Here is a 15,970-nt window from a genome sequence, read left to right as displayed (position 1 = left end):
AGCAAGAGGAAGAATCCCATCAGCATTGAGCATGCTCAAACCATTCAAGCCTTTATACACCTATCAGATCACCTCGCTGGTGCCTAGTCTCCAGACACTGTAATTTGCAAAACTTAAGTCTTTCTTCGTAAGATTACCCTTTGTTCCATTCACTAACCTTGTTGCCCTTCTCTGTACTCGTTCCAGCAGCTCTACATCCTTCTTGAAATGAGGCCTCCAGACCTGGATACAGTACTCAAGGTGTGGCCTGACCATTGCCTTATACAAGGGAATAATCACCTCCTTATCCCTGCTAGAAAAATTGCTGTATATCATTGACAAGACACCATGAGCTACTCTTGCAGCCCGTCTGCACTGCTCAGAGAACTTCATATCTGCCTACACAATTACCCCCAGGTCCTTTTCATTCTCTACCATTGTCAGTGTAGTACCACAGAGTTGATACATTGCTCTGGGATTGCTGTTTCCCATATGTAGTACTTTACATTTGTCAATGTTAAACTTCATTTGCCACCTCTCAGCCCATCTGCTCAACCTTTCCAGATCCTGTTGCAGCAGCATAGTGTCAGTAGGTCACAACCCTGCCAACCTTTGTATCATCTACAAACTTGGACATTAAGCTTGATATACCATAACCAATATCATTTATAAATACAGAAAACAATAATGGACCCAACACTGAACCCTGAGGGACTCCACTAATATTAGTCCACGATGAGCAGTGTCCATTGATTACCACTCTGTCTTCTCCCCCTCAACCACCCCTTTATCCATAGCAGCAATTTGCCTCCAATGCCACACTGCTTCAATTTTTGCAGCAGTCTTCCATGTGCAACAGTATCAAAAGTCTTTCTAAGATCCAAGTACATAATATCAAAGTTATTCCCTGCATCCAGTTCTTTTGTGATTGCATCATAGTATCCAATCAAATTGGTCAGACAAGACTTCCCCTTAACAAAACCATGCTGTGTCCGAGCTATAACTGAAGTCTTGTCTAGATGATTCTGCAGTGCTTCTTTAACCAGTGCCTCCATTAATTTTCCTGGAACAGAAGTTAAACTCACAGGACTATAATTACTTGTGTGGGCCTTCGATCCTGCTTTGTGAATTGGGATCACATTTGCACATCTCCAGTCTGTGGGTACCTCCCGCGAGTTCAAGGAAGCTCTCATAATTATGGCTAAGGATTTGCTTACTTCCTTTGCTGCCTCCTTTAATATAACTGGATAGATCTCATCCACCCCAGGTGCCTGTGTCTATCTTGAGCAATTTCACCTCCACTTTACTCTCAGCTATTACAAGGTTCTCTAGCTTACTGCCAGAGTTGAATACAACTCTGGCATTCCCCTCGCTGAATAACTCCTCATGTGTGAATATCGATGCAAAATATTCATTTAGTTTGTTAGCTACCTGAGCAGGATTATCAACGGTTGACCCATCGATATCAAGTGGACCAATCTGATTCATCCCCTTCCTTCTAGAGTTTACATAAGTAAAGAACTCTTTGCTGTTTTTCTTTGCATCCCTTGCCAAAGATTTCTCGTAATCTGCCTTTGCCTGCCTAACCTCCTTTGTAACTTGGTTACAGATCAACTTGTATCTATCATAGGCTTCTGTCACGTGTTAATTTATATGTATCCCATGCATTTTTCTTCTCTGTCATATGTCTCATTAGTTCATCTGACATCCATTTAGGCCTAAACCTTGAACAATATTTCTTAGTTGGTATGTAAAGCCTAGTAGCTTCCAAGGTAAGTTCTTTGAATGCTTCCCATTTTGAATTTGCTGTTGGTAACATCTTCAGTTGGTCCCACTGTATCGAATTTAAATACTGTCTCAGACCATCGTAGTCGCCTTTACGAAAGCAATAACCCTTCCCTTTACCCCTGATGGTAGTTACCTCTTTGAGTAAATCCCACTTCAGCACACTGTGATCACTGCCACCTAGTGGTTCCTTATCTGCAGATTCTTAATGCATGAAGAATCACTACTGATAATCAAATCAAGAGTATTACTCCCTCTAGTTACCTCCCAAATATGCTGATGTAGAAAACAATCATCCAATAAATCCACAAGTCTTGCTAGTGTGTGAGTGACCAACCCACAAATTCCAGTCAATATCTGAGAAATTAAAATCCCCCCTTATAAGCCTCTCTGATTTACTGGCCCTCTAATTTCCCTGTACAGTTTCTTATTATACTCATCAGAGTCATTATGACTATAGCACACTCCTACTCTCAATTTTGATATCCTAATGCTTATGTCACACCAAACTGACTTGACACTGCACTGTCCAGCGATGTCGACTGGCTTCACTTCCTTGGATTTTATGTGTTTCTTAACTAATAGCATAACCCCTCCTTCCTTCCTATCCTGTCTATCCTTTCTGTGGACGTTGTACTCCCCAAATTCCAGTTCTGCACTCCTTATATCTGTGTGACACCACGTCTCTGATATCCCAACAATATATTGCATACTGTAGCAAACCATGTTTTCAGTCATCACTAAAAGTGCATCATTCTCCAGTTCAAATCAAACATAGCATACACAACAGGCTTCACTAGGTTAATATAAATTATCATAACACTGAATATGATTAAAATTTAAAAATAACATTAAAATACAGGTCATTATGTATGGATAATATAGAAATATGCCATATTTCATATATATATATATGTAAAAAGTTGGTGGATGGTAGTAGTAATGGCATGCAATGCAAGAAAGCAAGTGTATGAGCTTACGCAGCATCAGCCAAAAAAAAAAAAATTCACACAACCATTCCCTCTAAATGTTTGTCCAATTCCTCCTTAAGTTTATTTAACCTATCAACTTCCACAACATATGGAAGCTTGTTCCAGCAATTAACCAATCGCTGGCTAAAGGCAAATTTCCACACATCTATTATACATCTGTCTTTCCTTAATTTGAATTTATGCCCCCTTAGGTTCGTAATCTGAACAAGTGGAAGAATCCCTTCAGAATGCAGCATGCTCAACCAATTCAAGGACGTATACACCTCAATCAGATCACCGTGCAGGTACCTAGTCTCCAGCCACTGCAATTTGCAGCCTTTCTTGGTAAGAGAATCCCTTCATTCCCCTCACCAATCTTGTTGCCCTTCTCTGTACACACTCAAGTAAATCTACATCCTTCCTAAAATGAGGCCTCCAGATCTGTACCCAGTACTCAAGGCATGGCCGGACCATTGCCTTATACAGAGGGACAATCACCTCCTTCTCCCTGCTAGCAAAATTCCTATATATCATTGACAAAACCCCATGACCTGCCCTGGCAGCCTGTCTGCATTGCTCAGAAAACTTCATATCTGACTGCACAATTACTCCCAGGTCTTTTTCATTTTCTACCACCTTAAGTGTAGTACCACACAGTTGGTATGTTTCTCTGGGGTTACTTCTACCCATATGCAGTACTTTGCATTTTTCAATGTTAAACTTCAGTTGCCACTTCTCAGCACATCTGCCCAAATTTTCTAGATCCTGTTGCACTGCCACCCTTTGTATCATCTGCAAACTTCGACACTAAGCCTGATATACCTTCATCAATATCATTGATATATATACAAAACGACAGTGGACCCAACACCAAACCCTGTGGGCCTCCACTAATAATAGAGATTTCCTGCTCTCTAATAATAATAATAATAATAGAGAGCAGGAAATATATTTCCATTGTGGACGTTGGGTTCATTCTACCAAAAACAGCAGCAGCCCTGCTCCATATAACTATATTATTATATTCCTCCTCCATCTCATATATATAAAAAACTGACATTAAATATAATGTCAAAATTAATGCCAGTAGCATGGCAAAACTGTTGAGTGAAAAATAATAAATTAAACAATAATTAATGAACAGGGAGGGAGAAGAAAAGGTAAGACTAAAAATTGTAGCAGAACATCTCCAAGTAAATTTAGAAAATCCAATTCAAAATAATAAATCAATTTTAAAATTTAGAGCCAATTACATAAAAATTTAGTGGCATCCCCCCCCTCATAAGGTGCCAGTTCCGAAACGTGAAATATCACAAATAGAGACTAAACTAACTACAATAAAATAAAATAAAACCAAAATAACAAAAACAGACTAACCATTATGCCATTGACATGGGGCATAATGGTCAGTCTATTTTTGTTATATTTTATTTTAGTTAGTTTAATCTCTATTTGTGATATTTCACATAATTTGGAACTGGCACCTTTAAAGGGGGTGCTGCTAAATTTTTATGTAATTGGCTCTAAATTTTAAAATTGACTTATTATTTTGAATTGGATTTTCTAAATGTATTTGGAGATTTTCTGCTACGATTTTTAGTCTTACCTTTTCTTCTCCCTCCCTGTTCATTAATTATGTATAATTTACTATTTTTTGCTCATGGCATGCTACTGGCATTAATTTTGATTTATATTTAAATGTCAGTTATACATTGGGAATCATGTGGAGGAATGTGCATTTTGCTGCCTCTAATGATAGCTTTATATTTATTTTGTACAATTTTTTAACTACTTCAGTATGTTTTATATATATATATATAGTGTGTGTGTGTGTGTGTGAAAAAGCAGAGAGGTAGAGACATGGAAATATGCTGAAATTGGTAGGTGGGGGGATGAAGAATGTATACATGTATGGATGGCAGATCCGTGCCGAGGCGAACGAGGCTCTTGCCTCACATAAAAAGCTGAAAGGGGCGCCAAAAGAAAGATTAAATAATTGCCAACGTTAACAGTAGAGCGCAATTTTTCATTCTTGCCTCAGGGACTAAAATGGCTCAGTACGGCCCTGATGGATGGAGAACAGTAGCAGAAGAAACATTTTCCGTTGTTTATAATAACACTAAATAAAAAAAACTTGATATGTACTCACCACATTCAAAAGGTCTCATCAGACACAGACAACTATTTAATCAGTAAATTGCATTGTAATCAATGCAATTTAAAAGTTGTCTTGCAAAAAAATTTTGAAAAAGGCAATTTTTTTGGAAAAATACCACTTAGTTCATAAATAAACTATTTCCGCTCCATTTAAGTTCCATGTAATAAATATTAACAAAAAAAAAAAAAAAGTCAACATATTTCAATAATAAAGGTAGTCCTGAAAAGCATGTGCAAAGCAACTTGCTTACATAGTAGTTTGACATGAAAACCATTTATATCAACTTATGTAATATCAAGAAATTTTCCAACCCTGGGTAACTGGCCGAAATATTTCACAACAGTGCATATTTTCAATTTATTATATATTTCTTTAGTAACTCAACTTAAGTACAGGTTTTTCTTAAATGTCCTCCAAAGTGGTGGAGACAAATTTAGAAAGAAATATAGAAAAGCAAATGGTTAAAATGGCAATAAAATAAAGTATCCCCTCAATATTATGTCAGTATCGGACGTTGTGATATTCTTGCCTAGTTCGTTTTCGCCATACAATATTCAAAAATAACACGGTAATTGCAACAACATGTTTCCATTTTTGAATATAAGGAAAACAATGCAAAGGGATAAATATGAATAACTGCAAACATTCATCCCTATTTATCCGGTGCAGTAATATCTTTTACTGTTAAATGTGATGAGTCACACTGAAAGAGTTATGTGATGTTTTCTTATCTATGGCATGCTACATGCATTTAGTACCATACAATGTTTTACTTATAACGTTTCAAGTGTGCATAATGTAAATCTCTACAAATGCTTTTTATGACCTTCTTTAGAGACGCACATGTTTAAAAATTCCATAAAAGGGTTTATAAACCTAATAATTAATGAAACAATTTCAAAATGAATATGACAGAATCACTCATTCCTACATCGTTTCACGAAATCCATGAAATTAACTGACCAGGAAACTGCAATAAAACAAATGATTATTAAATGTCACCTCCACCCAAACAATAAAATTAAGGCAACAGAAATCTGCGTCATAATTCGAATTCTAATGGTTTCGTAAATAACGCTATACATTCTGAATACTTAATTGCATAATTATGCAATATCTGTATGCAATTGTGGTAAACCTCCATAAAATATGAGTGCACAATATCACTTTGTATCGTTGTTAAAGAGGTTAAAGAACCTAAAGGGTAACATTTCGAAATTAATCGAATGAAATGTTACCTACGGAACTTAATTGCTGTGTCAACAAAGGCTGTTGCAATCTTTCAATATACAGCCAAGTTTTGTTTACAAACGAAATGTTTCAGATTTCACGCAACCTGAAATGAGTATCAGTATGATATCACTGTTTTAATATTTATGCATCGAATGACTGATAAGACGAAACAACTCAAACGTAAACATAATGACGGGAAAAAAATCCTCACCTACACGTTAACACCAGTGTCTAATTCGGAAAATATTAAAATGCCCATCCATCTATGCGTAGAAGTGAAACAGTTTTATGTACGGAATGTTATGAAAATTCGCGTTAATTTCTCTCTCTCTCTCTCTCTCTCTCTCTCTCTCTCTCTCTCTCTCTCTCTCTCTCTCTCTCTCTCTCTCTCCTCCCACCGGCTCTCTCTGTAGCGGCAAAAGAGTTGAAAATAAAACAGTAAATTGGTAGTTACGTTCATGAAATTCAACTTACGCACTTAAAAAAAAAACTGACATTTATATATTTTTCATAATTAAAACAGAACTAACCTTGAATATTTAAATGTCAGAAATACTCACGCTTCAATCATTATTACTTACTCATCCAGGGCAGCAAAATCACAAATCAGGTGTTTCCTCGCATTCTCTAATACACCTCGTACACAACACTGCCAAACCGTCAGTTGCTACTTACCGATCGCTGGGGTATCGAGACGGTTTCGGCGCTGTGCGTCGATGTACTCTCGTCTACAGGAAATGGACTATCTATTCCACGATATTCACCTGCTGCTGAAACCAAAGGGAAGTGCAGTAAGAACAAAATTTAAAATTTGCATCACCGATAAACCACAATAAATATAGTAGAACAACATAATATAGATGAATTTGACTAGTCGTTTTCATATAAAACTAAAAAATTGGGAGACTGAAAAATCACTTACCCGGAGTTGGTGATAAGTGCCGCGAGGCAAGTGCAGCTGTTTTTGCGCAAGCAAAAATTTTATTTGGAGGTGTTGTATGCTGTTGGGGGGGGGGATATTTACGTTCCTCACTAGTAGCTTTTACAAGCGTCAACATATGATAGTACAATTATATAACGCTTGTGACACTGCTTTTGAACAGTAACGCGCAAGTTGAAATTAATCGAGTTAAAATGAGTTAGACTGGTTAGCAGAAGCAGTTAGTGTTCTAATTTAATTAATAATTGAATTTCATTAGAAATAAATAATTGATTAATACAATTTAAATGTTATAAATAAAATATAATTTATATTATAATAAAAATACATTTCTCCAAGGTTTATTTATGCCAGTCTCTTCCTCGGAGGCAAAATGATGCAAAGACGCAAGCTTTGATTCAACCAAAAAAAAAAAAAAAAAAAATTTACCTATTGCTTCCGATATCTTTAAATTTTCAGACTACTTCCAACAACAGTGTTTATTCAGAAGGAAAATTTCCGCATTCTATTCTACATCCCTCCATTTTCAATATATGATCCCTTGTGCGAGTCACCTGAAGCCCAACTTTACTAGATCCTGTTGCAATAGCATACCACCATTAACAACCCTACCAATCTTAGTATCATCTGCAAACTTCGATATTAAGCCTGATATACCTTCATCAATATCATTGATAAATACACAAAAAAACAATGGGACCAACACCGAACACTGTGAGCCTCCACTATTAACATTAGTCCACGAAGAGCAGTATCCATTGATTACCAAATCAGTGGACAATGGAAATAACATCAAATTATTTTTTGCATCCTGTTCCTTCGTGACAACATCATAGTATCCAATCAAATTGGTCAGTAAGACTTCCCCTTAACAAACCCATGCTCAGGAGCGGATTAAGGTCGGTTGAGGCCCTGGGCGCAGAAGAAAATATGGGTCCCTTAAAAAAAAGAGAGAGACAGGGAAAATAAAAATACATGTTAACCATTTTTTTTAAATAAATAAAAAATATTATGTACTATTAATGTTTTATTTCCAATAAAATTTGAATATAATATATGTATAATATAATTAATAATAGCATAATAATAATAATCGCAAAGTGTTGAACTAATAGTTGAACGTATTAGTTCAACTATTAGTTGAACTAATATGTTCAACTAATTTGTTGGGGTTTTGCGTATAAAGTTGGGGTTTTGCGTGGGCCCTTCAGAAGTCGGGGCCCAGGGCGCGCGCCCGGTGCGCCCGCCGTTAAATCCGCCTCTGCCCATGCTGCGTCTGAATTGTTACTGCAGTCTTGTCTAGATGATCCTGCGAATGCTTCTTTAACCAGTGACTCCATTATTTTACCTAGCCAGAATTAAACTTACAGGTCTCTAATTATTCGTGTCACCCTTTGATCCTCCCTTGTGAATTTGGGATACATTTGTACATCTGTACATGGGGTACCCTGAGTCCAAGAATGCTCTCATAATTATTATGACTAAGGATTTAGTATCTTAATTATGGCCATCATAGCCGAGTCGTCAAGAGCGGGAGTGCAGTAGCACAAGCTCTGAGTAGACCGGGGTTCAAGTCCCTGACTGCTAAATACAGTCGATCTGCCAACCCGCACTGGACCAGCGTAGTAGATTATGGTCCATTTCCCTCAACAGGGGCAGATCCCTCACCCATTGAAAGTAGTGCTATATCGGTTGTTGCCAGCAGATATCTAGATGCCGAAACTAAAGAAGAAAAAAAAACAGTAGTAAACAAATATCAATTCACTGATGTCATCGCCCAAGTATTCGTGGATTTCAGTACCTCCAATAGACCTGAAAGGCAAACAAGATGCGAGAAGAAAGCATTCATATAATAACTATGCGTCGTAGGAGCTCGTCGAGTACGTTTTCAGTAACTGCCTTCTGTTCAAAACGTCAACAGAAAACTGTTGAGAATGTTTAAAATTGGAGACAGTTTCAATCAAAACTTTGACATTGTTAGCTGAAAATTGCCTAAGTTTTTCTAGTAGGAAATTTCTAAAATCACAATACTAAGGACAGTGGAGACAATGTGCATACAGTCTTCTTGCTGTCGACAAAGGCAAGTGTCATTATCTTCCAAATTCATTTGAAGAAGTTTTGCTTTGATGGAACCAGTCCCAGTGATTATAAAGGAAGTGTAGATATTAGGAGAGGACCAAGATGAAATGCGCCTATCAGAAGCAAACAGTACATTATCAATAAACTTGTATGCGATTCTACCCTTGACTGAAGTAGTCCTACGATCTTGTCAGATGTTGATAAGTTCGGACCAGATACGACTTTTTTCCTGCTTTATATCAGTTAAACAGTTTGCAATAATACCAGAAAATTCCATTGGCAATGCATGCTTGAGATAACAGAACGATCTAAATATAAGATGAAGATCTAATGGCAAAGTCCCAACTATCACTTGTATGGCATCCATAGAAGCTGTCCTGAAAGCACGTAGCATGCAAACCAGAATTAAGCGCTGAAGAGTACAGTTTGAATCGAAACTTCAGTTAAAGCAGACTCAAACCACACAGGAGAACAATAAGTGACAACTGGAAAAAAACAGCTTTGTAGTACAGCCTGAACGTCTTCCTGCCAAATCCCCATACATACATTCAAAATACCATCTGTGAGATCCAACCCCCCCCCCCCAACCACAGTTTATAAGTGAATCTTGACTTGGCAGTTTCTTATAATGACTTTGTTAAAAACTTTATAAATAAAAAAAAAAAATACTAAATAAACTCAACTCAAATACAAACTAAGGAGGGCGCATCACCATTGGCCCTGGTCAAGGGAGATTAAACATTAGATTTTCATTGCTCATCATCCCACCTATCCCAATGTACCATTCCTGCCACTGGGAGGCGGGTGTCCACTATCTAGCTGCAATTGTGCTCTCCTTTTAAACATTGTTACCATGAAATTATTAAAATGAAAAAAGATATTCTTGTCCATAAACATGGCTCCAAATTTCCTATTACGATCTCTAATTGCGTTCTAAAGTCTAAGTAGTTCACACAACTCAACACCATATGCTCGGAAGTTTCCTCTTCACCACAATTCACTGGCTGTTAGGCCTAGCTCAAACAAACTCTTTGAAAGTTCATGCCCCGTGACCAAGAAGGCAGCACTCAATTCAAATTGTAGCCAGGGCTTATTTCTGGCATTAAATATCTACATTTGTTAGAAATTTATAAGTTGTACGCCCTTTCTCAGAATTTTCCCATTGTCGTTGTATCAGCAACAACTGGGCTATAATTTTCTTCTTTAACAACATTTTTAGAGTACTGCCTACCCTCCTCAGGACATGGCGTGATATTCAGAACTGTAAGCCTTAAATTTTTTTCGTGTACAGTACTTTAAGGCAGCTAATATTATCTAAATGTCCACAGGTAATTTGCCAGCTATAACCTGGAGTGCGTTAGAAGAGACAGTGCAACAGGCCCTGGTGATGGACTGGAGAGCAAACCTTTGTGCTTGAAATACATGTATATGCCTTTTTACATGCGAGTGTTATTTGGTTTTCAGGAGCATTAGCAACTAAGACCATATTTCTCCGGGGATATGCAGTGGTCATACCCTGACCTTTCCGCATCTGGTGGTAACGGGCTCGAACCCCGGTGTAATCAAGAAGCGTGTGCTACGCACTGCTGTTCTTGCCCACGGAGGCGCCTACATGGGAGCGAGTAATTCTATGCAGTCTTGCACCGGCAGCATTGCGCAAAGTGCACCACCTTTGTATTTCGAAGTAATACACAATTTTTAATCTTTCATTAATTTATTGAAACATTAAAACAATACAAAGTATACACGTTGGCTTGGCTGTACATGTAAATCAGTCAAACTTGACTTAAGATATTGCATGTATTCGAAAATTTGGTGAACAAAAAATTTATTCCCAAATGCGCCACCTTGCAAAATATCCTGCCGCCATCCATGGCTAAGCTATAGAAGCACAATTTATGGCCGGGACGAAAAGGCAACCATAACAGATATAATGCTCCAATCAGTCCTCAACACTCTTCTGAGCTTGGCATACAGCACTCTTATTTTACCCTTCAAATATTTGGCATGTTCAAGATAATTTATCCACTCCTCTATACACACCCCCAGGTACCACACAACGGTCCCATACCTGGTAGACACATTTTGGTCTTCACAGGAGGACTTCTATTCAAACTAAGATGCCCTTTCAGGAGCGTCTGAGTTGTCTTGGTTTTGAAATTAAGCATATATTGCTCTGAACGTTCCAATAAATCTCCCAGAACTTGAGCCGCTCTCTCCTCCAACTGAAATCTTGCATTTATCATAAATCAGCAGTATCAGGTCGTCGGCATATGCAATAATATCCACCCCAACATAATTCTGGTTCAAAAAGTCGTCTAGAACAATGCACCAGGCGTGGGGACGGCTGACCAAGCCCTGAGCGCATCCGCTTTGTATATATATATATATATATATATATCTCTTATTTCTGTGTACTCTGTTATCACAATTTGCCGATCAGAAAAATACTGCTTGTACACAGAAAACAATTATTCAGAGCATCTAGTTTGTATGATCCTCGACAGGATGCACGCCCACCAGCGCATGTTGAAGGCGCCATGAAAATCTACAAAAATACCTAGAATATGTGAGTACTCCTGTACATACATTACCATCTGATAGATGGCGTCCTCTGTATACATTCCTTGTTTATAACCATATTAGTTATTTGGGACATACAATTGTCATTGTATATAATCATAAGATGGCTAATAGCCTTTCATAATTTTTTGAAATGTCGGTATGATCCAGGTTCAAAAGGCAATTTATTAGGACTTTTAATAATCAATCTCAATAGTGCCACACCCCGGGAAAGACACCCTGCTCAAGCCATGTATTGTACAAATACCTCTGATCTTAATTGTAAAGCTCGTTTTAAGACCAACTTCGATGCAGTCTAGCTACAATGACCAGTCATCCACAGTCCGTGCATTAGCACCATGGACTACTTCATATTAAAATAAATTCCTCTACCTGGTATCGATATTCTGCATTACCTATGACCATGTCCTGCTGTAAACTCTGTCTTCCTTATAATAGGGAACAACTCGTCCAGTACCATGTTCATACAGTGCTCCCAATTCATTGTGTCCACATCCCCATTTCTTACGGTATGAAAAACAGAACTAAAACAGACCTTTTCTGAAATTAATTTCAAAATAGATCATGGGTCTCTCGATCCTTGCTCACATACATATATCTGCCATGAAACTTTCTTAGTATCATTTATAGCATTGACATACTATTTAGTTAACCTTTCTTATTCTTTTATACGCTCGTGTGCAAAACGTAAGGACCAACACTATTTCTAAAGGTTACAACCACAAAATCAAACGAAACAGCCTGTGGCGAATTGCATAACTTTGGCCTTTCAGTAGAAAGCTGGTGCACATGCAAAAATTTGAATCGTGATGAGAAGGCTCACATAAACAGATAAAAGCATCAGTTATCTGCAAATTATCGAAGGGTGAGCACGATTGTTACAGACATTCGATTGGTTTCATACAGTGCTAGAGACAAAGAAATGACCAGTAGACAACATCTGAATGACTTAACCAGGGTCGAATAATTGGGAAGCTCGAGGAACGCGTCGAAGTGGGAGGAGTATGGCTGCAGAGTTCGGTGTCGCCCATAGCCTTGTCTGACCTGAGTGGTCGGCCTTCAGACCGACAAGTACAGCTGTTCGAAGGACCAGTGATGACCGCTATATACTCCTACAGGCCAAGAGTGGCCGACACAGGACAGCGGGATCCATTGCAAATCAGCTGCACAGGGCGCAGGATAATTTATCACTATCGAATACATGTGGCCAGGAGACTCCACAAAGATGGACTGTTTGTCGGACACCCAGTACGCTGTGTCCCTTTAACACCTGCCCATCGAAGACACCGTATACAGTGGTGCATCAAACACAAGGACTGGACAGCAGGGCAATGCGGTAAGGTACTCTTTATTGATGAGAGCAGATTCAGTCTCAGCAGCGATTCTGGACGTCAGCTATTCTGGCGAAAGGTTGGCACACGGTATTCACCCCGCAAACATCACTGAAAGGGATCGATATGGCGGTCGAGGTGTTCTCGTCTGTGGAGGCGTTATCTTGGATTGACGTACGCAACTCCAGATACTGGAAGGTAGTACTTTAACCGATGCACGCTATTGTACTCGGGTAATCCTTCCCCATGTTCGTCTGTTCCGAGGTGCCATTGGCCCCGAGTTCATGTTTATGGATGATAACGTCACACCCCATTGCACTGCAGCTGTTGATATGCTTTTGGAAAGAGAGGACATCGTTCGTATGGATTGGCCTGCCCGTTTTCCCCGACCGAACTAAATTCCATCGAACATATATGAGACGCTCTGGGGAGACGCCTAGCGGCACGTACACACCCACCAGAAAATGTTCACCAGCTGAAAATGGCGCTGACAGAGGAATGGACGATGTTACCGCAAGAACTTATCAACAATATTGTTCTAAGTATGGACAGGCAGTGCAAAGCCTGCATCGACATTAGGGGTGGCCATATCTCCTACTGAGGACTACCTCTTCCTTTTGTTCCGTCTTTGGTAGTGATGCATCTGTATCATGGCAGCGAGTGCTTTGTTGCCATTTTTGAATAAAGTTCCTTTGTATACCGTTTTGTTTCCGTTGTTATGTTGGTGTTGTTTCCTTCATCATTTCTGTACCTCACGAGGTTCCCTTGGTATGCTTTTCCCATATCCAGGCCACTCATATGAGAAGCTACAGGTGAAAATCTGGCTGGTCCTTATGTTTTGCGCACCAGTGTAATACGGTACTGTTGTTTCCTTACATATCTTAATTCTCTTATTTTCATACTCAAATCCCTGCTCCACCGACCTAGGTCTATTCAGGAATTTCTTTTTTATGGTTGCTATGTTTCGAATCATTATACAATATATCCTGCAATTTTTCAATATACGTATCTATAGAGAGACCATCCCAATTAACTAAATGTATCTGAGATCTGAAGGCCAGATCAACCCTGGCCCACACTGCGGTCTTAGTAGAAAACCTCGCAGTTTCCTTAGCTTCTAAGACATTGTCAGCAGCCCCAATACCAAAAAAGTATGGCTCTGTGACCACTTGTGGTTAATTCCTGTACCATTCTCAGATCCTTAATCTTGCAATAAATAGACTGTACATATGGTAAGATCTATATAACATTCTCCGTGTATTGTAGAATAAGTGGGAATATGTCCATGCACAGTAACCACTTCCAACCCTGAAGAAGAGAGGAAATTCTCCATTATTTCACCTCTTTCATTGGTCTCCTCACTCCCCCCCCCCAAGAGCAAGGAATCAGAGATATAGTCCATTGCAATAATCTGATACAAAGACCCCTGTCAGATTTTGGGATTCTCACTATAGCCATAGTAAATTTCTTTATCTTCTCCAGAAGATGGTTGATGTGTAGGGTGAAGTCTAGCAAGTCATCTAGCACGATACCAAAATACTGTATTTCAAGTTACGGAAGTAGGGTATTTGCTTGCCAGCAATCTTAATACTAGAAGGTGGCCAAAAATTAAATTGTTGGTTAAATAACATCATCTTGGATTTTGCCATAGTAAGTTTGTTTTGTTTGGTCCAGAAGCACCGTGGATGCCCTGGTTTCAAGCTGTGCTCTCGAACATCCAGAAACAATAAGAACCAAGTCATCTGCATAGGCAATTGGGATAGTAAACTCACTGTCTGACAAGCCACCTTTTTAAAGCAAATGTTCCAAAACAGAGGTGCCAAGACAGATCCTTGAGAAAATCCACGTGACAGTGATCTACTAATCGTCTAATTTTTGGATGATACTTGGATAAATCTGTGTCTGAAGTAACTCCGGCTGATAAACAAGATCAAACAGCTGTCATCTTTTTATATTTCACCAAAAAAAAAAAAAAACCAAGGCCGTACTGTAATAAAATATAGGTAATATCTTACGCAGTCTTGTACGTACCGATGTTTGTAGCTCAAGGAATGCCTGTGTTTCTACTACACAACAGAGAAAAATTTATTCTGCAAATGCGCCTGGCACACATCCCTAACTCTGGCTATGACCTTACCTTACTTCTAAGCTAGCCCCAAAAATATTCAGAATGACTGGCTACTTTTTTGTACTAAAATATCATCTATCGATGCGAGCTTCTTTCTTCATCTGGGAAGAACGGAGAGGGGCATTACTAAATTTGGAAAATATTAACAACCGAAACGCCGATATTTAGCAAAAGAACACACACACACACACACACTCGCTAAGTACGTAAGCGCATCCAATACAGTGTAGTAGGTTCTGGTATATCAGCATGGCAGATTAAACGTAGTGACTAGTCAATTGAACAGAGTAGAAAGAGGTAACAACAAGCTGTGAGTTGAAAAGATGCATAGGCCCTTCAAAAAATTGCATGTATCTCAATATATCATATTATATAAAATTATAAAAATGTTTAATAGTAAAAATAAATAAAGATGACCGCAAGCATCCAACAACACGTCGCATATATACAGGGTGTCTCAAAAATATTGGTACAAACGTTTAGGGGAGGTAGGTAACATCTAAAGGAATGTGAATCGCATGGGAACCCATAACCGGAAACGTCACGGGAAAGTAGTAGCAGAGGCACAAGAAGCAGAAATGACACAAGACAGTAATTAGTGGCAGACATTTATTTGACATAACATTAACAATGGAGTACGAGGTTTCATGATGTTACGACAGATGCTCGAAGGTTCCACCATGAGTGCATGCGTGACACCGACGCAGCATGGATTGGCGGACACGGTCGAACACACCTGGAGTTTCTTTGACAGTAGCAGCAGCGCAGACGAGTCTCGCCACG

General features: G+C 38.8%; 1 protein-coding gene across 1 annotated transcript in view; it reads right to left on the bottom strand.

The window, feature by feature from the left end:
* LOC150085995 (uncharacterized) overlaps positions 1–15,970 on the bottom strand; it is a 58,047-nt gene that overhangs the window by 33,827 nt on the left and 8,250 nt on the right. Inside the window, exon 2 of the mRNA XM_090374762.1 lies at positions 6,802–6,896. Coding sequence (XP_090230888.1) covers positions 6,802–6,896 — 95 coding nt within the window. The remainder of the gene's footprint in view (positions 1–6,801; positions 6,897–15,970) is intronic.

Source organism: Mastigoproctus giganteus, chromosome 5, assembly GCF_048544385.1.
Source record: "Mastigoproctus giganteus isolate SK-2022 chromosome 5, ASM4854438v1, whole genome shotgun sequence".
Classification (NCBI taxonomy): Eukaryota; Metazoa; Arthropoda; class Arachnida; order Uropygi; family Thelyphonidae; genus Mastigoproctus; species Mastigoproctus giganteus.
The sequence above is the reverse complement of the archived record's forward strand: the minus strand, read 5'-3'. Positions and strand labels throughout refer to the sequence as shown.